Source organism: Salmo salar, chromosome ssa12, assembly GCF_905237065.1.
Source record: "Salmo salar chromosome ssa12, Ssal_v3.1, whole genome shotgun sequence".
Lineage (NCBI taxonomy): Eukaryota > Metazoa > Chordata > Actinopteri > Salmoniformes > Salmonidae > Salmo > Salmo salar.
The window spans coordinates 22,302,810-22,325,321 of NC_059453.1; the positions used below are offsets into that span (position 1 = coordinate 22,302,810).

General features: G+C 42.5%; 1 protein-coding gene and 1 non-coding gene across 4 annotated transcripts in view; both read left to right on the plus strand.

The window, feature by feature from the left end:
* The window catches only part of LOC106564483 (RNA-binding protein 20), a 69,760-nt gene extending 51,212 nt beyond the window's left edge, over positions 1 to 18,548 (plus strand). For all 3 annotated transcript variants that reach the window (XM_045691040.1, XM_045691041.1, XM_045691042.1), the window contains exons 7-14: positions 9,472 to 9,618; positions 11,293 to 11,424; positions 11,553 to 11,632; positions 11,810 to 12,533; positions 12,639 to 13,455; positions 13,577 to 13,687; positions 14,831 to 14,952; positions 16,546 to 18,548. In XM_045691040.1, the coding sequence (XP_045546996.1) occupies positions 9,472 to 9,618; positions 11,293 to 11,424; positions 11,553 to 11,632; positions 11,810 to 12,533; positions 12,639 to 13,455; positions 13,577 to 13,687; positions 14,831 to 14,952; positions 16,546 to 16,614 (2,202 nt within the window). In that variant the 3' untranslated portion in view covers positions 16,615 to 18,548. The remainder of the gene's footprint in view (positions 1 to 9,471; positions 9,619 to 11,292; positions 11,425 to 11,552; positions 11,633 to 11,809; positions 12,534 to 12,638; positions 13,456 to 13,576; positions 13,688 to 14,830; positions 14,953 to 16,545) is intronic.
* On the plus strand, positions 9,794 to 9,927 carry LOC123725785 (small nucleolar RNA SNORA18). The gene has a single exon (XR_006758298.1). It is a non-coding gene; the product is annotated as a small nucleolar RNA SNORA18 (small nucleolar RNA).
* Positions 18,549 to 22,512: the final 3,964 nt, after the last annotated feature.

Sequence of the window (22,512 nt, forward strand, 5' to 3'; positions counted from 1 at the left end):
ATGTTTTGGCTTTTGTATATCAAGATTAGTGAATACATGCTTTTGTGAAATACATATAGTAAATTTGGGCTGAATGACAGAAAGATTTTATGGTAACACTTTATAATAACTTTATAATATAAAATATTATTTTAATTTAACTAGTCAGCATGCATCAACTATTTATACATAGTAATAAATATACGATCAATAAATTAGTAGTAATAGTGCATTTATAAACATTTATAAGCATTGCAAATTCTAAGCATTATATGCATTACAATCATTTATAAAGCACTAAAAAGCATTTAGTATGGCTTATTAATTAAAGTTACGGAGTGGCTGCAGATCCATGTTTTCTGGAACCCTCTTCCCGACAGCTAAAGGTCTGAAGCTTCTTCGCATGTGCGGGATTCTCTACTTTGCGCACAGCAGAGATGGAAGAGGAAGAGAGACATCGCACTCTCTCGTTTTTTCTGTTTCAATGGAAGTCAATGAACTAAGTAGACCAGACTCATGCTATCACAGCTTAAGTAGACAGGAACTGACCATTTTTTTTTCAATGGTAAATGGCCTGAGTGAAGTATTTTAATTTAACCACCATCTTTGGCGCACAGTCTCTGCTCTTAAAGTTATTAATATAATTGAATTGAATGTGTCTATTCCTACATAATTCTCTGTGAGAAAGCTGGTTAGACACGTCACCTTGTTCCACCTATGCCCTGGCTTTCCTCTGTGCCTAGAGAGAGCATGGCAGAGGAAGGGCTTAACACGGGGGCCCAACATGGGGGCACATAGCAGGCTATGTATTTGTGCCAAGGTGTATTTTTCTTGTTGTATGGCAGTGTTTCTCCAGTCAGTTCTACTTATTTGATGTATTTTTAAATACAGTATATGTTTTATTTCAAGAACTAAAGAACCATATTGACTGAGATGTGCACTCTTGTTTTAGTTTGACCACTGGCTTCCATCCATATCTCTCTGGTTTTGAGCATACGCATTTCAGCTGTGTTTCAGCTATTAGGATATCTAAGCTGTGGTGGCGGATGGTGTTGTGTGTTGTGTTAGTAAATAATAACGGACCAGCGAAGGGCCTCGTTGACAGCTGTGGATCCAGAGAGCAGCTTTTGTCTTTGCTAGACAACTTAACTCCATTTAAACGGATATCTCCGGCAAACTATGTAATTAAATGCCTGGCTTGAAAACGCGTGTGTGAAATGAACAGATTTAAGCTTTCTCTTTAGTGATAAAACGGGTCTAATGGACTTTATCACAACCATATGCGAGGACTCTACAGTGCTAAACTGCAAAAAAATACATTGGCTGTGGCAAGATAGATTTTCATAATCCCGGTTCGTTTTTGCTTTTTATACAATTTTTTGTTGTTGTGTGTTGATTTGATTTCAAAGTGATATATCCTACAAACTATATAATTAAATGCCTGGCTTGTAAACACAGATTTCAGCTTTCTCTTTGGTGATGAAATGGGTCTAACTGATTCATTCGCAACCGTATGCGAAGATGTAGTTACACAGCTACAAAACCCCCGTAGGCTTTGGCCAGATAATAACGGTTTATACATGTAACTGTTGAATTTTTGGTATTCATTTATTTGGAGTATGAATAGATCTTTTTACGTGTGTTATTTCATTTTCACTATAGCTTTTTTTAAATGATAGATTCATCCTTTTACACCAATGATCCATTCTATTTTATTCTGTTATATTATATTATTTGTGCCATGTGGTATATGTAAGAAACAGTTGTTACACCCAGTTACACCATATGACAGCGCACCTTGACTTGGAGGTGCCACGTGGCCAAGACGCCCTCTCCATCAGGAGAGGTGGTGAGGAGAGGGGTGACGTGTGTGCCTGCATCCGTATGTGTGTGTGTGTCTGTGCGCATCTGTGTGTGTGTGTGTCTGGCAGCATACTTTTTGATGTGAGGTCTTACTTGGGTTTACTTGAGGTGTAGAGTATCGCCATGACGGCTCGTCGGGCTATTTCAGCGTGACATTTATAGGTGGCCATTTTATCTGTGGAATTAATTGAGGAAACTTTTTTAGCTATTTTTTGTCCGAGGTTAAGTATTTTTAAGTCGTTGGATTGAGGATTTGACTGAGTGATAGCCATCTATAGCGAGAAAATATGGAGCTCATGTCCCATCATGTTTTTTGTGTTGCGTGTCTGCTTTTTCACTATTTTGATTCAAACTGACAACTTGGAATAGGCCTCCGTCCCTTTCCACTATAAACATGTTCACATTTCTTCCTTGGAACAACACACTGATGCCTATTGCATTGCACCAACAAACATATGTCTCTATTGTAAACTGTTGTTAGGCAACACCTTTTATCATTGTCAACTGTTGTTAGGCAACAACTTTTATTGGAGATTTAAAAGCGTTTGATGTGAATTGTGGAACTCCTACAAAAAACTAGCCTGGCTCCCGACCTGTCTGTTCGGTCTTACCAAGTTGGCAAGCACAAACAGATATGGGACCAGGCTAGAAAGGCTTCCACAGAAACCTATGTATCTGTTTGACACCCTTTTATTAACGAGGCCTTTTATCATGTCAGTGGTGTGCTAATGTTAGCCCTGTAAACACTACACCTGTCCCTGCTACAAACAACCCAACAGATGGAGGTTGTGTTGTTCCTAGCAAAATACAAGCCTTGCAGGGTAGCCTATAGAAAAATGCCTTTGGTGGTCTGTTAAAAAATATATAATCGTCAACAGACACTCTATCAGCTAAACTGTCAACTAGTCTATGGCATGGTTTGAGAATTTTGTGATTTTGTAGTAGTACACTTGAATATCAAGTTAAAAATGATTATAACATAATGATTTGCGTTCATAGCCTAGGTCTTTGCAATTTGTTTTTCTCAAACTCAAAGTACCTGATACAAACACTGCTGATATCTTCATTTATCTTTAGTAGCAGTACTGATATGCAGAGTCCAATTAATTATAGGGCTGAACTACAATGCATTATACATGAAAACAATATGCAAAAGTGTCTTTCATTTAACGGCCAAACGTAATAACTGAAACAGAATTGAGACCTCAAGCACACACACAGATCCACAGGAGGGCTTGGCGGTGCAGAGAGGTTGAGTTCTAAACCAAGGGGACTCCACGGCGATCCAAGGCGTGGCCGGGCCCTCTGTTTTAGGAACGTGGTCAGCACCCTGGTCGTACAACGACAAGGATCTAACGTTCATCCAACGTTGGATAAACAAACAGGAATGTCTCTCGAGGGGAACAGCACGCTGCTAGTCATAACGTTTGGTTGAGAGTGTAAAGTGTAGAGTTCAAAATTAAACGTTGAGAGTGTAAAGTGTATAGTTCAATATTAAATGTTTAGTTGAGAGTGTAAAGTGTATAGTTCAAACTTAAACGTTTGGTTGAGAGTGTAAAGTGTAGAGTTCAAAATGAAACGTTTGGTTGAGAGTGTAAAGTGTATAGTTCAAAATTAAACGTTTGGTTGAGAGTGTAAAGTGTAGAGTTCAAAATTAAACGTTTGGTTGAGAGTGTAAAGTGTAGAGTTCAAAATTAAACGTTTGGTTGAGAGTGTAAAGTGTAGAGTTCAAAATGAAACGTTTGGTTGAGAGTGTAAAGTGTAGAGTTCAAAATGAAACGTTTGGTTGAGAGTGTAAAGTGGTCCATTAAATCGCAGTCAGTGTCTGGTGAGCATCATTTAAAAGCTTGGTCTATTGCAAACATGACTAGCTAAGTTATAAAATAGGATCTTACAGTGTAAGGCTTTCACACGGCAATTCAGAGAAGCAGATCCTACATTTAGTGCGCATGGAATAGAGTCATGAGAGCATTCAGATGCGTGGTCCGCGGCACATTGTCTTCACAATACAACAAACAGACTCATTCTGTTCAGGACAACCCAGGGTATAACACCATGTCATCTTGTAACTGGACATCAAACATGATATGGACATGTGAAGTGCACATTTGGACTGACAGATGTTTGGCTTGCTTGTATGACATCGAAGCGGTATTTATAACAATCCTCATCGTCTCATCTTTCAAAATACATAGAGTCCTCGTAATTTTCAGAATTTACCTCATTCAGACAACCAAACGTTTGCAAAAAGTTGGCCAATTAGCGTGAGGGATGGTTGTCATCATGTTCAGAATGGTTGTCAGTCAAAACCCATTCATAGCTGTGAAGCGCAAAGCCTGAGCTCTGACGTCATGTATAGCATGTTACTGTACAGCCACTGCTCTCCAATTTAAGCGCTTATTAGTGTCCAAATCTGCTACTTTCAACCCGTATACGGGTATGGGTGTAAAGGGCTGTGTTCTTTATTAGTGGTTTGTCTATGGGGCGGAACTACTGCTGAGACTGCTGAGAGTGAAATGTAAACCATGTGATAAACATCACAATGTCATATCATTCCAGTCACACGTTTCAAATGTGGTTTACTAGCCACAATGACATTTGCCAGGCCGGGCCTTTGGTAACTTGACTAACTGCCTCATGTATTACAATTGTAACTTCACTTCAGTTCCTGATGAATAGGTCATCAGACCACAAATACTATTTGAAATCTTTCAAATACTAACAGTTTGCTCTAGTCTGCCTTGAGTGCCAGATGGGCGGGGATTGCACTTTTACAACTATTCTATTGGTTCCATCGCGCTAGGTGAAGCTCAAGTAAGCCCAGATAAAGTATTAGAAATAGTATTTGAACCCAGATCTGAAGGTCAGATAGTGTGTGATTGTAATACAATCTCCCAACAGAAACGCAGCTCCCCGTACCCCAGTAAACCCAATCACGTTTACGAGATGTGTAAATCATCTGCCATTGTCAGCCTCCACACACTAATCAACAGCAACACTCCAGTCCATCCACAGCTGTTGTAGATCAGCTAAATTAGTAATATACACACTAACAATGTCCAATGTCAACGTAAGGACCAGTGGTTCCTTTTGGTCATTTTGGGGATCATTTATTTTTTAAAATCTGCAATACACTACAGTACATAGATTTATATTACAGAAACTGTCTTTAACCACTGATACAATGTCAGGCTTTTTTTTGTTACACCCTTCCAATGGTTACAATTGAAGCAAGGGGTAATGTCATTGCTACTGCAGGTAGCCTAGTGGTTAGAGCGTTGGGCCAGTAACCGAAAGGTTGCTAGATCAAATCCCCGAGCTGACAAAGTAAAAATCTGTCGTTCTGCCCCTGAACAAGCCAGTTAACCCACTGTTCCTAGGCTGCCATTGTAAATAAGAATTTGTTCTTAACTGACTTGCCTAGTTAAATAAAGGTTAAATAAAAAAATGCTACAGCAGTGTTTAAGAAGTGTTGACACCTTTCCACAGCCCAAGAACATTTACACCGTATGACCCTCAAGTCAGGGGTAAGGCTCAGGCTGTATAAAGGTATGAACAAGTCTAGCCCATAACCACTGATACAAGGTCAGACAGGCATCCTCCTCATGGTTTATGACTAGGGTAATCTGATCCAAGATCCTAAAGCTGTGTTTAAGAAGCGTCAACGTCTTCCCCAAGCCCAGAAACAGACACTGTTTGACCCTCAATATATGGATCCAAAGGATGTAAAAGCATGAACAAGTGTCCAGATCGCTGGACCACATATTTCCAAGGCAAACACTCTGACTGATACAACCCCGAAGACCGGCCGGGCCGGTGGCAAGACTCTTGTTCCCTCTTTCACCTCAAGGACATTAACAGCCTGTTGCTGTCTATTTTTGTTGCTGTTTACTGACTGGGCTGCTGTGACCTTTCGTGTGTGTGTGTGTGTGTGTGTGTGTGTGTGTGTGTGTGTACGTGGGTGTGTGCACGTTAACTAGCTAGCTTAGCCTAGTGGTAGTTGGCACAGAGCCGCAAATAGAATTATCACTCTCGCATCTGAAACCGTTAAAATCAGGTGGCGGGCCAGACGCAGTTAAACAACAGTTATTTAACCCTGTAGGCAATCAGGGCTTTGGATAGATTAACATTGGGGATAGCGGATTAGTCTAGGGTAGCAGCACAGTAGCAGTGTTCTTCACATAAACTACCTACTGATCTTGGGGTGTAACGTTTTGCTTCTAATCTTAGGTTTTATGGGATGAGTCCAGGGTAGCAGCACAGTAGCAATGTTCTTTTCACAAACTGTATACTAATCTTTGGTTGTAACATGTTGGTTCTAATGTTGGGGTGTAACATGTTGGTTCTAATCTTGGGGTGTAACATGTTGGTTCTAATGTTGGGGTATAACATGTTGGTTCTAATGTTGGGGTGTAACATCTTGGTTCTAATGTTGGGGTGTAACATCTTGGTTCTAATCTTGGGGTGTAACATGTTGGTTCTAATGTTGGGGTGTAACATCTTGGTTCTAATCTTGGGGTGTAACATCTTGGTTCTAATCTTCTGGTGTAACATCTTGGTTCTAATCTTGTGGTGTAACATCTTGGTTCTAATCTTGGGGTGTAACATCTTGGTTCTAATCTTGGGGTGTAACATCTTGGTTCTAATCTTGGGGTGTAACATGTTGGTTCTAATGTTGGGGTGTAACATCTTGGTTCTAATCTTGGGGTGTAACATCTTGGTTCTAATGTTGGAGTGTAACATCTTGGTTCTAATCTTGTGGTGTAACATCTTGGTTCTAATCTTGGGGTGTAACATCTTGGTTCTAATGTTGGGGTGTAACATCTTGGTTCTAATCTTGTGGTGTAACATCTTGGTTCTAATCTTGGGGTGTAACATCTTGGTTCTAATGTTGGGGTGTAACATCTTGGTTCTAATCTTGGGTTAAGGGGAGGATTATAGGGTAGCAGCATAGTAGCAATGTTCTTTTGACACAACTTTCCCAACTCATCACATCTACTAGTATTGTCTAGTTTTCTGTCTACTATCAAATGTAGCAGCATTCCTTATTGGAAATAGGTAGCTATACAGATACGCTGGTAAGAGTTCCCCCATTTTAGCCTGTGACCTGGTGTATAGGGACCATCAAGCACAATGCAAGTTGGGGGCAGTGAAAGGAAACTTTAAAAACAGAGCAACATCAGTACTTCAATATCCCTGTCCCCCTATCCTCTCTACCTCTTGTAAAACATCTGTTGGTGCTAGATTTCCTCTGTACAAGTTCCTTATAAAAACAACACCATTCCTGGCCCTGGCTACTGTTACTGACAGGCCCAGACCCAGGAGAATCAGATACCAGACTGTCCCACATGTGTGCCTGTCTGTCAGGCAGGCTGGGCGGCCCGTTCCTGGGGTAGAATCATGGTTCTCTGGGTAGTATCATGGTTAAGGACAGTTTAGGCCCGTCAGGCTAAGGGTTGCAAAACTACCGGTAATTTACAAAAGTTAACAGAACTTCAGTAATTTTGGTAATTAACAGGTAATCTGTGGAAATCTATGGTAACTTTGGTAATTTATACTTTAATAACTTTTTTTTTAAGTAGTCATTTTTTATATATGTATCCATATTGTCCAGTTTCAAGAGAAAATAGCCTAAATAATGAAAAAAGCTTCTAATCAACAATGGCATTATTTTCAATTAACTCTGCAACTCTTCCAACTATTGACTTTTTTCAAAACTGCAAAACATTTACAACAAAGACATATTGGCATAGTAAAATAAATAACTGTGTGTAAAAATAAATAAAGGATACTTCATGCTGAAACGCTCATATTTAACACCAATGGTATTCACTAAGTTGATGGTTTATATTTAGCATGTTGTACAGCTTTGTCATTCTATTTCTCTGTTTTAAAATCATCATTTTATTATGTTATATATTTTACATGTGATAACGCCACACTGAGGGCCAGAGATAATCTTAAATACCTAAAAAGGCCGCTATAAAATTCCATAAATGCCTTTAAAGTTACCAAACTTCTGGTAGTGTACTGGTAAACTTAGAAAGTTACCACTAATATACCCTCCCTTTGCAACCCTAGTCAGGCTACAGTGTTGTTCTTACATGTAAAGGTAATTTTTCCAGAAGAATTCCAGCACTACCGGACATTTTACAGAAGGCAGAGAGGACAAAGGGTAGAGGTAAGAGGTAAGAGGGGGACTGTCTGTCAGGCTAGCTGGGCAGCCCATCTCTGGGGTAATGTCATGGTTACGGACAGATCAGGTCTGATAGGCTGCAGTGTTGTTGTTCTTATAAATCTGATCGGAAGAAATCCAGCACTACCTGACATATTGTACAGTAGAGAGGGCAGAGGTTAGGGGAGAACATGGAGGGATTTATGACCGTCCTGGGTAATATCATGGTCACCCAAACCCCCGGCTGTCAGGGACTGTCTGTCAGTGGTGTTTTATGTGACACATAAACACATTTTGCTTTGAAGTGATCTGAAGGTGAAAGTTAGGGTTAGGAACGATCCCGGTTTGGCCTGGAATTTCCAAATCCAAATCAAATCAAATTGTATTTGTCACATTCTTTGTAAACAACAGGTGTAGTCTAACAGCGAAATACTTAGTTACGGGTCCTTTTTCCAACGATGCAGAATGAAAGATTACAGATACATAAAAAATAAAGATATGTTAAATGTCTTCCTGTAAGTGAACATTAAATGTCTGAGTAGTGTACAGTACCATATGTTACTGTATATCCAGTGCTGTATCAACTGAACAACACAGTGGTTGATATATTCCATAGGTTGACCCATGATGCTGATTCCCATTACATCTGGTGTCCTAGCTGTTAGGGAAAAGTGTTGACGCCCTCTTCATTCACTTACTTTGTTGGCCATTAGTCAGTCAGACGAGAGGCCAATGGTTTTTACCTCAGAGCTGAGTGCTGCCCCTGGGTGTAAATTACACCACTCTGAGAGGGAGAGAGAGGGGGGAGGTAGGGAGGAGGTGGGGGAGAGGAGCGGGGGGTTGCTATACTTGGCAATCCAGAGGGATTAGTGGCAAAGATGACTAGGATGTCTGGGTCTTTGTGTGTGTGTGTGTGTGTGTGTGTGTGTGTGTGTGTGTGTGTGTGTGTGTGTGTGTGTGTGTGTGTGTGTGTGTGTGTGTGTGTGTGTGTGTGTGTGTGTGTGTGTGTGTGCTATGTATGTCTGTACCTGGTCAGCTGACATGTTCCCAAATCCAAGCGAGAAAGCTCTCATTATTATTGTCACGCTGTCACGGCGACCGTGTCGCTTCACCAGGGATCTATTTATATCAGAGCCACTGAGGTGGAGAGATACGCTCTAAGAGTGTGAGTGATAATGTTGAAGTGCTTTGACATTAGAGAGGAAATAGTTCCCCACAGTCTAGTCTAGGTCTACAGTCTGTGGCTGAAGTAGGTTCAAACATTTTCATTGACCTTAAAAAAGTTTTTTTATATTTGTAATTTTAGATAAGAGCATACCTGTAATTGACTATTTTAATCAGACTTTTACTAGTGTAAATAATACATGAAATACAGTGAAATATTACACAAATCGTATGATGTTTTAACAGTAATAAACATACTGATGCATTTTTCTTATTTCTCTTTATTTTAGCCATTTCCACCCAGGAAATCAATCACAGGACGGGTCGTCCACATCTGCAACCTCCCCGAGGGCAGCTGCACAGAGAATGATGTCATCAACCTGGGACTGCCCTTCGGGAAAGTCACCAACTACATCCTCATGCGCTCTACCCACCAGGTACAGTACAATGTTATTCTCTTAAAACATGAGTGTACAACTCCAAACACAAGTACACAACTCCAAACACAAGTACACAACTCCAGTCCTCCAGTCCCAGAAGGGCCAGAAAGTGAGCTCGTTTTTGGTCTTACCTGATGATTATTAAAAGGTGAATTAAACGATTAACTTAACAACTGAGGCCTACCCAGACAGACTTCCCACAGTGAGCCCTAGTCGTTGGAAATGCCTCAAAGAACAAACCTGTGGTTTCGCTTTACCCTCACAGCTACTGCCATTAGCCCTGTGGGATATCACTGCAGAACAAATACTCACTAATGTATACAGCACCACTAAGGAGTCAAGTCACACTTCAATGAACAAAGAACTGCCATGGAGAAACGCAAACCAAAGGAAGTGTGGCCCTTTGCGAACGTCTTGAAATAACCCTCGGTTGCTATGGACCAGATACCCCATTTCCCCCCCTCACAAACGTCTACTGCTCTACGGTGGAGTCTAGTCACAATATTAGTCACATATATTTGTTGGGAGAAAAGGGTCAATGCCCTTGACAACTGGAGCAGTTCTCTAATGTCTTCAAATACCCCTGTGTTGCTATGCACCAGTACCCCTGTGTTGCTATGCACCAATACCCCTGTGGTGCTATGGACCAATACGCCTGTGTTGCTATGCACCAGTACCCCTGTGTTGCTATGGACCAATACGCCTGTGTTGCTATGGACCAGTACCCCTGTGTTGCTATGGACCAATACGCCTGTGTTGCTATGGACCAGTACCCCTGTGTTGCTATGGACCAGTACCCCTGTGTTGCTATGGACCAGTACCCCTGTGTTGCTATGGACCAATACGCCTGTGTTGCTATGGACCAATACGCCTGTGTTGCTATGGACCAGTACCCCTGTGTTGCTATGGACCAGTACCCCTGTGTTGCTATGGACCAGTACCCCTGTGTTGCTATGGACCAGTACCCCTGTGTTGCTTTGGACCAGATGAATTGTTTCCACTTCATATTATCTTGTAATACGATAAGATGCCTTTTTCGCCTACGGTTTCATGGACCATTTTCTATTGTAATGTGATAATGATGTCTTTTTTTCCTATGGTCCATCCAACCATTTTATCACAGAACATGATGTCTCACTCAGTCTCTAGAATTTCATTTATCAGACACTGTATTAAAATGACTCATTAATGTCACCCACATCACATTCAAGGGGCTCGACTACACTAAAATCATGGGTGTTGGTTACCCAGAAATGTATCTGAGCAGATTGTAACTGTCTTTTTGATTTATGAGGCCAATGAAATATGATAAGCTGGCTGGGATATAGAAGATTTGCTCGCACCTTGTTTGACATATGTTATTGCAAAAATTTTATTTGAAAAAAAGGACGTTAAACTGTCACAAACAGTTGTCTAACACTGGTGTCTTTCTCGCACTCCACTCAACTGCTGTTGTGCCCTTGAACAAGGCACTTAAGCCCTAAAATCTGCATGGGGCGTTGCAGCCTGCACTGTGAATACCCTCTGCGCAAACATCTCCAACCTGTGTGTGTGTGTTTGCATGCCTTTAGAAGGGGTTGGGGGTAAAATGTAAGACACATTTTCTTGGACTGTAAGGGAAAATGGATCAATAAAGTATTCGTGCTCTTCCTCTTCCTCTTCACTCCACAGGCGTTTGTGGAGATGGCGTACATTGAGGCGGCCCAGGCTATGGTTCAATACTACCAGCTGACTCCAGCCACGATCAACGATCAGAAACTACTGATCAGGATGTCCAAGAGATACAAGGAGCTTCAGCTCAAGGTGAGTTGTACTGGGTTGACATTGTGGTGTTGAAATGTTTATTACAGTTGTTATTTAGTTCACACCAACTGTGTTCTTTATCTACTGTACAGTATCATGTTATGGTGTAAAACGCTCTGTTCATACAGAAACCAGGTAAAGACGTTGATTCAATCATCCAGGATATCAACTCTCTGAGGGAAAGGGACGAGATGCAGGAGATTGATCAGTAAGGCGACTTGTTTCATTCTTTCCTTGTACATTTTCTTAGCGGCAATTTTTTGTTGTAATATGCGATTGTCTATGTACGATCGATCCCCTGTAGAAAACAACAAATAATGGATGAAATTATCCAACACTACTTCCTGACTACAAACTGCATATTAATTATATTATTTCCTCCCAGCTACATGCCAGAGAGAGCGCGGTCCCGTAGTCCCATCAGCCGCTCTCTGAGCCCTCGCTCCCACAGCCCCAGCTTTACCTCCTGTAGTTCAGCCCACAGCCCGCAGGGGACACCCTGCCGAGGAGGCCCGGAACGGGGCTCCTGGACCGCCAAACACATGAGAAGGGGGGATGAGGACAGAGAACGAGAGAGGGAAAGGGAGGAGGTTCCATGGAGGAACGGAGGTACAGAGGATGACGACAGGCTGAACGGGAGGATGCAGGATCGACGGAACAAGCCGTACCTGAAACGCTCCGACCGAGACCGGATCAGTCCCAGATCAGCGGACGAAAGAGGAGGAGGAAGAGGGGAGGGGATGAGGGGGGGAAACAGGGGGGGAGACTGGTACCCCCACCCGCGGGGTAGCCCTCAGGGGATGCCCCCCTTCCCTTCGTACAGGAACATGGATGAGGACTCCTACAAAACACAACACGTGTACAAGTCAGAGAAGCCCCTGAGGCCACAGTACCAGAGACATGAGGAGAGAGTCAAGTCAAAGAGGAGGGATGGAGGGGACTACCACAGATCCAGACACTCAGAGTCAGAGCTGGGAGAGGAGTCTCTACCCACCAGGACAGGAGAAGACAGAAGACAGAGAGGAGTGTCCCCGACATGGGGAAGGAGCGAGAAACCCACCATGAGACACGGGACGGAGAAACCGGAAATAGAGATTACTGAAAATAACGTAAGTGATAGGATTTTTTTTTTAAGTAAATAAGATTTATACGTAAATCAGAAGTTGGACATGTACAGTATATCTTATTTACAAACAAATGCCATATCATTACAGGGAGAAACCGCTGAGGATCAGCGATCCAAAGAGAAGTCTGTTTCTCCTCAACGAAGTGGCAAGCATGAGAGAGAAAAAGACAGCGAGGCGGAGGAGTGGGAGAGTGGGGACGACACGGAGGGTGAGTGCTGGTACCCCAAGAACATGGAGGAGCTGGTCACAGTGGACGAGGTAGGAGAGGACGACTCCATCATCGAACCGGACCTCCCTGAGCTGCAGGAGCACGAGGACGGGTCAGCCTCAGACCTCCACAAGGATCCTACGGAGGAGGAGGAGGAGGAGGAGGAGGAAGAGGAGAAGGAGGGGGAGGAGGCTCCACGATCAACCTCCACCCCCAGTCCCAGGCCCTGCTCTGAGAAGGAGTTAGCCCAGAGAGAGGATACCGAGTTGGGCAGAGGAGCTGGGGTAGGTGGGGTGGTGGATCCTATACCTACAGAGGAGAAAGATGGGGAAATTAGCACAAACCCCAGCCCCACAGACCAGTCACTGCCACAGCCACAGCCACAGCCACAGCTACAGTCACAGCCACAGCCACAGCCACAGCCACAGCTACCCATCCCAGTAGCCTCAGAACAGCTCAGTTCAGATCTGGATGATTTCCCCAACCCGGAGTTCAAGGCAGCCCTGGAAGAGACGTGTTTGGAAGCTGAAGTACTGAAGAGTGGAGCGCCGACGCAGGAGCTGGCGCAAACCAATCACGCTGGTGCGTATGAAAGCAGCAAGACCCAGGATGTAATACACAAGATGGAGGATGTGGGGAGGGAAGTAACGGTCATGGAGCCAGACATACAGCAGCACAAGGCTGAGACTCCTAGAGGTACAAATCAAATAAGCCAGTATCGGGATTCTGAATCGTCATCCTTGTTTCCTGTTTATTATTGTACAGATGTTATTCTTCTAGATTTTATAGGTAACTTATGTTCACTTCTCATTTACAGTCATCCAGAATTCAACACATGTCCCACGTCCTATAAACCTGATAGACATAGGGGCTCCCTCACCTTCTAGAGGGCAGGAGAAGATTATCAGTGAACACAGCATCCCTCTGGGTAAGGACCAAACTACTTTTATTTACATGAAGTATTGTTGTTGTTGTATGTATGCTATCTGCAATGTCATTTTAAGCCCAGTAACAATTGCCCCTTGGCCTTGGGGACAAATAAAGCTTATTGAATATAATATGATTATTAATCAACAACCTGTTATACCAATGCTATCTTTACCTGGAGTGAAAGAGCGCATGTGGTAGCATCAGCTGGCCAATTGTTGAGAGCACGGTGTTAAACGCACCCCTGAGATGTGTTTATTTAGGCCTGGAATGACATAGGCACACATGACCTACTGTGCCTCGTTGGTGAACGCTACACATGAGTGGACAATGATGGCCTTCGAGTGTGTGTGTGTGTGTGCACCGTGTGTGTGTATGTGCATCGTGTGTGTGTGCACCGTGTGTGTGTGTGTATGTGCATCGTGTGTGTGTGTGCTGTGTGTGTGTGTGTGTGTGTGTGTGTGTGTGTGTGTGTGTGTGTGTGTGTGTGTGTGTGTGTGTGTGTGTGTGTGTGTGTGTGTGTGTGTGTGTGTGTGTGTGTGTGTGTGTGTGTGTGTACGTGGGTGTGTGTCAGTGTATGTGCACCGTGTGTGTGTGTGTGTTTCACAGCCAAATGCTACGGTCATTGACAGCATGGCTGAGATAGATTCACAATTGAGTGGTGTCTGGCTGCAGCGTTGTGTTCTCCCATGAGAGAGACAGTGACAGTGCAGCTGATCTAGATCAGCTTGAAGAGTTAACAACTTCCCTCTGTCACACTGACAACAAGGCTACTGATGAGGGGTGGAGGGACCATGCTGCCCGCTGACTTTCCTCCTAGCTGCCTTTGAAAACGTGTCTGTTTCAGACCTGGGAGTTAGCCCTGGGTAACCTCTCTAGCCAGTCAGTTACATTGGTAACACTACATTACGTTATTCTAGTCCCAGTGTAGTAACAATCTAATCACATTTGTAACAACTTTTAATAAGAGTTCTAGAGGTACATGGGCTGTGTTCTGATTGGTCTGATGCTGTTGTTTGGTCGGGGGATTCTCTTCTCTAATTGGTCTGCGGCTGCTGTAGGGGTACATGTTCTGTTCTCTGATTGGTTTGTGCTGTTCTAGAGGTGTATTAGCAGTTTTCTGATTGGTGTGTTGCTGTTCTAGGGGTGGAGTTCATCGTGCCCAGTACGGGGTTCTACTGTAAGCTGTGTGGCCTGTTCTACACCAGCGAGGAGACAGCCAAGACCTCTCACTGTCGCAGTACTGTCCACTACAGGAACCTTCAGGTACAGCAACACATTTACTATTAACATAGGTCGTTCTAATTAGACATGGTTATGAGGAAGAGGAAGAGGGGAGGAGGAGGAGGAAGAAGAGGAGGAGCGGGAGGAGGAGGAGGAGGAAGAAGAAGAGGAGGAGAAGGATGAGGAGGAGGAGCAGCAGGAGGAGGAGGAAGAAGAAGAGAAAGAAGGAAGGAAGGGGATGAACGATGATGATGATGATGATGATGATGATGAAGATTTTGATAGCAGGAAACACTAACCCTCTCCATCGTTAACTTACACTGCCCCTTGCAGAAGAGTCATGAACATATGTGCGACATGTATTAGTTATTACGGGGAACGCTTGGAAGCTTATCACTCAGTGACGTCATTGTGAGACCAAAAGTTCAGAAGAATGTCTTTAGAGTTGAGTTACAGTGTGGCACATGTTACCCAACCATGGGACAGAGCACGAGATACAGAGATCAGTCACTCACTATCTCTATTACACACACACACACGTCAAAACTGGCAGCACAATCCAAAGCTTTTTTCCCTCTTCACAGTGGGTGGCGGGGGGGGTCCTACAGTGGGGTGTCAGAAAATGAGACTTTCGATGAGTGAGTAGAGTAGAGGGTGTTAGTGTGGCGCCCATGGGAGTCTATCCATTACTTTACTTCCTAAAGGCTCCCAGCTGCTCTAGTCCTTCCTGGGGACCTACTTTGTATACAGGCAACGTGTAGACTAACTGGCGGATAGAAAGTCCTACATTTGTTAGACCCATTGTGCTCTTCAAGTAAAGTAAAAACATTCTGAAGGTTCCTTCCCAGTAGGCTCTTGGTTCAGCAGGCCAGGGTATTTCTGTGCGGCTGTGAACAGGCAGTAGAAGGGGCAGCCCATTGACTACAGGAAGGCCCCCTCACAGTGTTGAGTACTGGGAGTTGTATTAGGTTACCTATTAGTGCCCAATGCCCATCCAGGCACATCCACACACACACACACACTCGCACGCAAACACCCCACACACATGCAAAACTGCACAGCTGAAAGCAGCCAGAAGGGGAAAAGATTCCTTCACATTTGATGGATTACATTGCGAGGGTAAAAAACCTCAAGAACAGTTGCGCTGTCCGTCAAAAGCTGAGGGGTTTTGTGTGTGTGATTGTGTGTGTGGGGGCTCCCTGCTGCTGCCCGCTTAGCTGAGAGCAGGCTGGTGATGATGGTTTTAGCCTTTAACAGGACTGGGGAAACACAGTGAATGTAGAAACTAGACAGGTTAATGTCTGTTCAGGAAGCACCTGCCTCTCTCTCAGAACATTCCACTCTCTGAGGTCTCCCTCCTTCACTATTGTGTCAAACAGCAGTAGCTCTGGCTGAGGAGTTTCTATAGCGGAATATGCATAAGAAACTCAGTACAGATAAATCAGGTCTCCTTATTTTAAAATTCACAGGAAGTCAGATGGAGTTGTAGTGTATCATAGTGGTAAGTGAAATAAAGGTGAAACGTGGATAGCCGTGTTATAGGCTAAGTATTTGAAGGCAGTTGAATATCCCATTTAAAGGAGAACTCTACAACGACGTACACAAAGCTAACTTTTATATTTGTGCTCTTCACAGAAGTACCTGTCTCAGCTGGCAGAGGAGAGTTTTCTTGGTGCACTAACTGACCCCTCAGCTACAGAGTGACCTCTGACCTATACTCATCATTCGGTACTGTCAAGTACCAGACTGAGTGATCTGAGATTGCCAAGGACCACTCAACGAAGGAGACATGAATAAATGACATATCGGATGGAAGTCACGGTAAAATGCACTGGACCCGGAGAGAAGAGCGATTGCTAAACTCATTGCTAAAAATCAAATCAAACCAAATGTTATTATTCACATGCGCTGAATACAACAGGTGTAGACTTTACCGTGAAATGCTTACTTACGAGCCCATTCCCAACCATGCAGAGTTAAAAAGAAAGAAAAATATTTGCTAAAGAAAATAGTAACACAACAAAATAACAATAACAAGGCTATATACAATGTAGCAATATGTTTGATTTTGTACATAGTATAAAAATACTGTAGTTTAAAAAGGTTCCAGTGTTAATATTTGTGAAAATGAAAACCGGTCACCAAAGATTTGTGTTAAAAATATATTTATCTATCTTTCCCCCTTTGATTTATTTGTAGTAGAGAATAAATGTGTTTGTTTTTCATCACAGGAATAAACACAGCCTTCTTTCTAGTAATTATTGTAGAAGTTAGATTCTGTGATATAGTGAACTGAAACTCATCCATATTAGTATTTGTCCTGGTTCTGGTTACATGTTGTTCTATGTAGCTGTACTCCAAATAGTACTACAATCATTTGATTTAACTTTTAATTTTAGTCTGTAAAGTGTTAGGGATATTACATCCTATGTTTTTAGATACAAAGTGCCTTAGAACTTATCTGCCATTGGTAGATGTAGAAGTAATCCTCGGGTTGGTTTCATTCGGATGTTGAATTTTGAATGTATATTTCATTACACAGTGTTTTTGTGTATAACTGGAGGATAGGAAGGCCTACACTTGTTATACCTACTGTGTCTGTTCATTGAGACAAAATGGAATACGGTTCCCGACAGACATGGACAAAGACATATTAGTCTGAAAGATTTGTAACTTTCAAAATACAGAAATCATCCCTGTATGATGCATTTTGCATCAATTTTGAAAGTTACATATCTTGACAACTTAAGTGCTGTAAATGCTTTAGTCCCAAAATTCTGACAAGCAGAACATTTTGGGACTATATCAACAATCGACTAATGAAACAAATACCTAAATATATGTTTTTGTGTTGAATTTTCCTTTAAATTGAGATACAGTTTTGCCAAAGTATCGCCATACGTTTTCTTCAGGTTTTCTTCTATTGTGTTTTGTCCCGTATTTGATTTAATTTAAAAATACTTTGACAACTTTGTGAATTGTAAAGTTTGTCACAATCAGGTTCAATATTTTGCAAATGTCTAAATAATTTATACAGTGCCTTTAAACTGTAGAGAAACTTGAACTGGACCATGTGTGTTATTTAAGAGTTAAATTAAGTGTTAAGAGTTAAATTAAGTGTGATTTTAAGTCAGTATAATATATTGTCGATGCAGGGTTTGAAACTTGCTCTCTCTCTCTCTGTTTTCTACACTGTGAATTTTGCTCCAAGTTTTAAGATTGTGTTTAAGATTTTGTTGAACTTTTCTTATGGTTATTTTCTGATGCAATCATTTGAATAAAAATGTTAAGAGAGAAAGCTGTTTGTGTATCAGTGGCGGAGGCTGAGGGGAGGACGGCTCATAATAATGGCTGGAACGGCACAAATGGAATGACATCAAACACATGGAAAACATGCGTTTGATGTATTTCATGCCATTCCACCTATTCCACTCCAGCCATTACCACGAGTCCGTCCTCCCCAATTAAGGTGTCACCAACCTCCTGTGGTGTGTGTGTTACCAAGTTAGCAATTTTCTCTATTTTCTCACATTGAATAATGGGATGCAAAATAATGAGTTTAGTTTATTAGACAATTTGGAAAGCAAAACACAGTAAAAAACTATGTGCATAAATAAAATCCTTGCGGATGAGAAAAACTGGTACTTCCATGTGCATGGGGCATTGTGACGTTCTACTGTTTGAGGGGAGCGCCCCCAGATGTTAAGGTAGGATATTACACTTGTCAGACAAAACTAATTCTATAATGATTATTCCTTTTGATAGCACAGACTTTGTCAAGTGAACTGCACCCTTGGACTTGATCATTGACATTACACATTACAGTCAAATAGCAAAAAAAAATTATACAATAAACTATCTATCTTTGGACAGTTTCCCAGTAACAACTTGTTATGTATAATCGATTGGACTTTTCTCATTTACAGAACACAATGCTATACGTTTTGAAATGGGGAAAAGTAGTCTAGTAGAGATTAGGGAAATCGTGTATTACTTAAATATCTACAGTACCAGTCAAAAGTTTGGACACACCTACTCATTCAAAGGTTTTTCTTTATTTTTACTATTTTCTAATAATAGTGAAGACATCAAAACTATGGCATAACACATATGGAATCATGTAACCAAATAAGTGTTAAAAAAATCAAAATATATTTTATATTTGAGATTCTTCAAAGTAGCCACCTTTGCCTTGATGACAGCCTTGCACACTCTTGGAATTCTCTCAACCATTTCAGTTAACAGGTTTGCCTTGTTAAAAGTTAATTTGTGGAATTTCTTTCCTTCTTAATGCGTTTGAGACAATCAGTTGTGTTGTGACAAGGTAGGGGTGGTATACAGAAGATAGCCCTATTTGGTAAAAGACTAAGTCCATATTATGGCAAGAACAGCTCAAATAAGCGAAGAGAAACAACAGTCCATCATTACTTTAAGATATGAAGGTCAGTCAATGCAAAACATTTCAAGAACTTTGAAAGTTTCTTCAAGTGCAGTCGCAAAAACCATCAATCGCTATGATGAAACTGGCTCTCATGAGGACCGCCACAGGAATGGAAGACCCAGAGTTACCTCTGCTGCAGAGGATAAGTTCATTAGAGTTACCAGCCTTAGAAATTGCAGCCCAAATAAATGCTTCACAGAGTTCAAGTAACAGACACATATCAACATCAACTGTTCAGAGGAGACTGCGTGAATCACGCCTTCATGGTCGAATTGCTGCAAAGAAACCACTACTAAAGGACACCAATAATAAGACGAGACTTGCTTGGACCAAGAAACACAAGCAAATTTGAGTCCAAATTTGATATTTTTGTTTCCAACCTTTGGTTAAATACTTATCTAGTTAAACACTTGTCTACTTAAGTAAAGGTTAAATAAAAAATAAATTTTAAAAAGATGCAGAGTAGGTGAATGGATGATTTCTGCATGTGTGGTTCCCACCGTGAAGCATGGGGGAGGAGGTGTGATTGTGTGGGGGTGCTTTGCTGGTGACACCGTCAGTGATTTATTTAGAATTCAATGCACACTTAACCAGCATGGCTACCACAGCATTCTGCAACAATACAACATCCCATCTGGTTTGCGCTTAGTGGGACTATAATTTGTTTTTCAACAGGAGAATGATCCAACACACCTCCAGGCTGTGTAAGGGCTATTTGAGCAAGAAGGAGAGTGATGGAGTGCTGCATTAGATGACCTGGTCTCCACAATCACCCCACCTCAACCCAATTGAGATGGTTTGGGATGAGTTGGACTGCAGAATGAAGGACAAGCTGCCAACAAGTGCTCAGCATATGTAGGAACTCCTTCAAGACTGTTGGAAAATAATTCCAGGTGAAGCTGGTTGAGAGAATGCCAAGAGAGTGCAAAGCTGTCATAAAGGCAAAGGGTGGCTACTTTGAAGAAACAGAAATATTTTTTGATTTGTTTAAAAAAAAATTGGTTACTACATGATTCCATATGTGTTATTTCATAGTTTTGATGTCTTCAATTGTTCTACAAAGTAGAAAATAGGAAAAATAAAGAAAAACTCTGGAATGAGTAGGTGTGTCCAAACTTTTGACTGGTACTGTATGTTCTTACCCCTGGGCAACATGGGCCTGGGAAGCTCACACGGATATTGGTATCCACACACAGTACCTACTTCACCAATTATATTTCAACTCAATACTTCTTGTATTCGCCCAAATATATATATTTTTTTACATACATGTACTGTAATTTAAGCTTCAAAATTGCAAAGTTTTATCTTGGCCTCTTGGCGAAATGTGTAGAATTGCAGGATACTTCAGTAGTGCTAAACACGGCTCCTAGAATCTTGACTAGAACCCAACAATGTTATCATATTACTCCAGTGCTAGCCTCTCTACACTGGCTTCCTGTTAAGGCTAGGGCTGATTTCAAGGTGTTACTGCTAACCTACAAAGCATTACATGGGCTTGCTCCTACCTATCTTTCCGATTTGGTCCTGCCATACATACCTACACGTATGCTACGGTCACAAGACGCAGGCCTCCTAATTGTCCCTAGAATTTCTAAACAAACAGCTGGAGGCAGGGCTTTCTGCTATGGTGCTCCATTTTATGGAATGGTCTGCCTATCCATGTGAGAGACGCAGGCTCGGTCTCAACCTTTAAGTCTTCATTGAAGACTCATCTCTTCAGTAGGTCCTATGATTGAGTGTAGTCTGACCCAGGGGTGTGAAGGAGAATGGAAAGGCACTGGAGTGACGAACCGCCCTTGCTGTCTCTGCCTGGCCGGTTCCCCTCTCTCCACTGGGATTCTCTGCCTCTAACCCTATTACAGGGGCTGAGTCACTGGCTTACTGGTGCTCTTCCATGCCGTCCCTAGGAGGGGTGCGTCACTTGAGTGGGTTGAGTCACTGACGTGATCTTCCTGTCCGGGGTTGGCGCCCCCCTCGGGTTCGTGCCGTGCGGGAGATCTTCGTGGGCTATACACGGCCTTGTCTCAGGGTAGTAAGTTGGTGGTTTTAGATATCCCACTAGTGGTGTGGGGGCTGTGCTTTGGCAAAGTGAGTGGGGTTATATCCTGCCTGGTTGGCCCTGTCCGGGGGTATAGTCGGACAGGGCCACAGTGTCTCCCGACCCCTTCTGTATCAGCCTCCAGTAATTATGCTGCAATAGTTTATGTGTCGGGGGGCTAGGGTCAGTCTGTTATTTCTGGAGTATTTCTCCTGTCTTATCCGGTGTGAATTTAAGTGTGCTCCCTCTAATTCTCTCTCTCTTTCTCTTCTCTCTGAGGACATGAGCCCTAGGAACATGCCTCAGGACTACCTGGCCTGATGACTCCTTGCTGTCCCCAGTCCACCTGGTCGTGCTACTGCTCCACTTTCAACTGTTCTGCCTGCTATGGAACCCTGACCTGTTCACCGGACGTGCTACCTTGTCCCGGACCTGATGTTTTCGACTCTCTCTTTCTACCGCACCTGCTGTCTTTAACTCTGAATGACCCCCTATGAAAAGCCAACTGACATTTACTCCTGAGGTGCTGACCTGTTGCACCCTGTACAACCACTATGATTATTATTATTTGACCCTGCTGGTCATCTATGAATGTTTGAACATCTTGGCCATGTTCTGTTATAATCTCCACCTGGCACAGCCAGAAGAGGACTGGCCACCCCTCAGAGCCTGGTTCCTCTCTAGGTTTCTTCCTAGGTTCGTGCCTTTCTAGGGAGTTTTTCCTAGCCACCGTGCTGCTACATCTGCATTGCTTGCTGTTTGGGGTTTTAGGCTGGATTTCTGTATAGAACTTTGTGACATCGGCTGATGTAAAAAGGGCTTTATAAATACATTTGATTGATATTAGCTTTAAAGCTGCAACAACAAAAACATCTCTCTGCCCCATAACAGAATGTGCAGAATTGCAGGAAATTTGCTTGAAAACTGCTAAATGTACTTTCCGATGACAAGGTATGGGCCTTTAAAATGTTCCTTCCCAGGGCCGAGATTTGGTTCATCCGGCCATGCACTGCCAGTCATAGTACTCCTTGTATGCTATTTTTATCTCACTCGAGTTGTGTTCTGATTATGAGGGGGTCCCTGATGAATTTTCTATCACAAAAGGGGTCCCAGGCCCTAA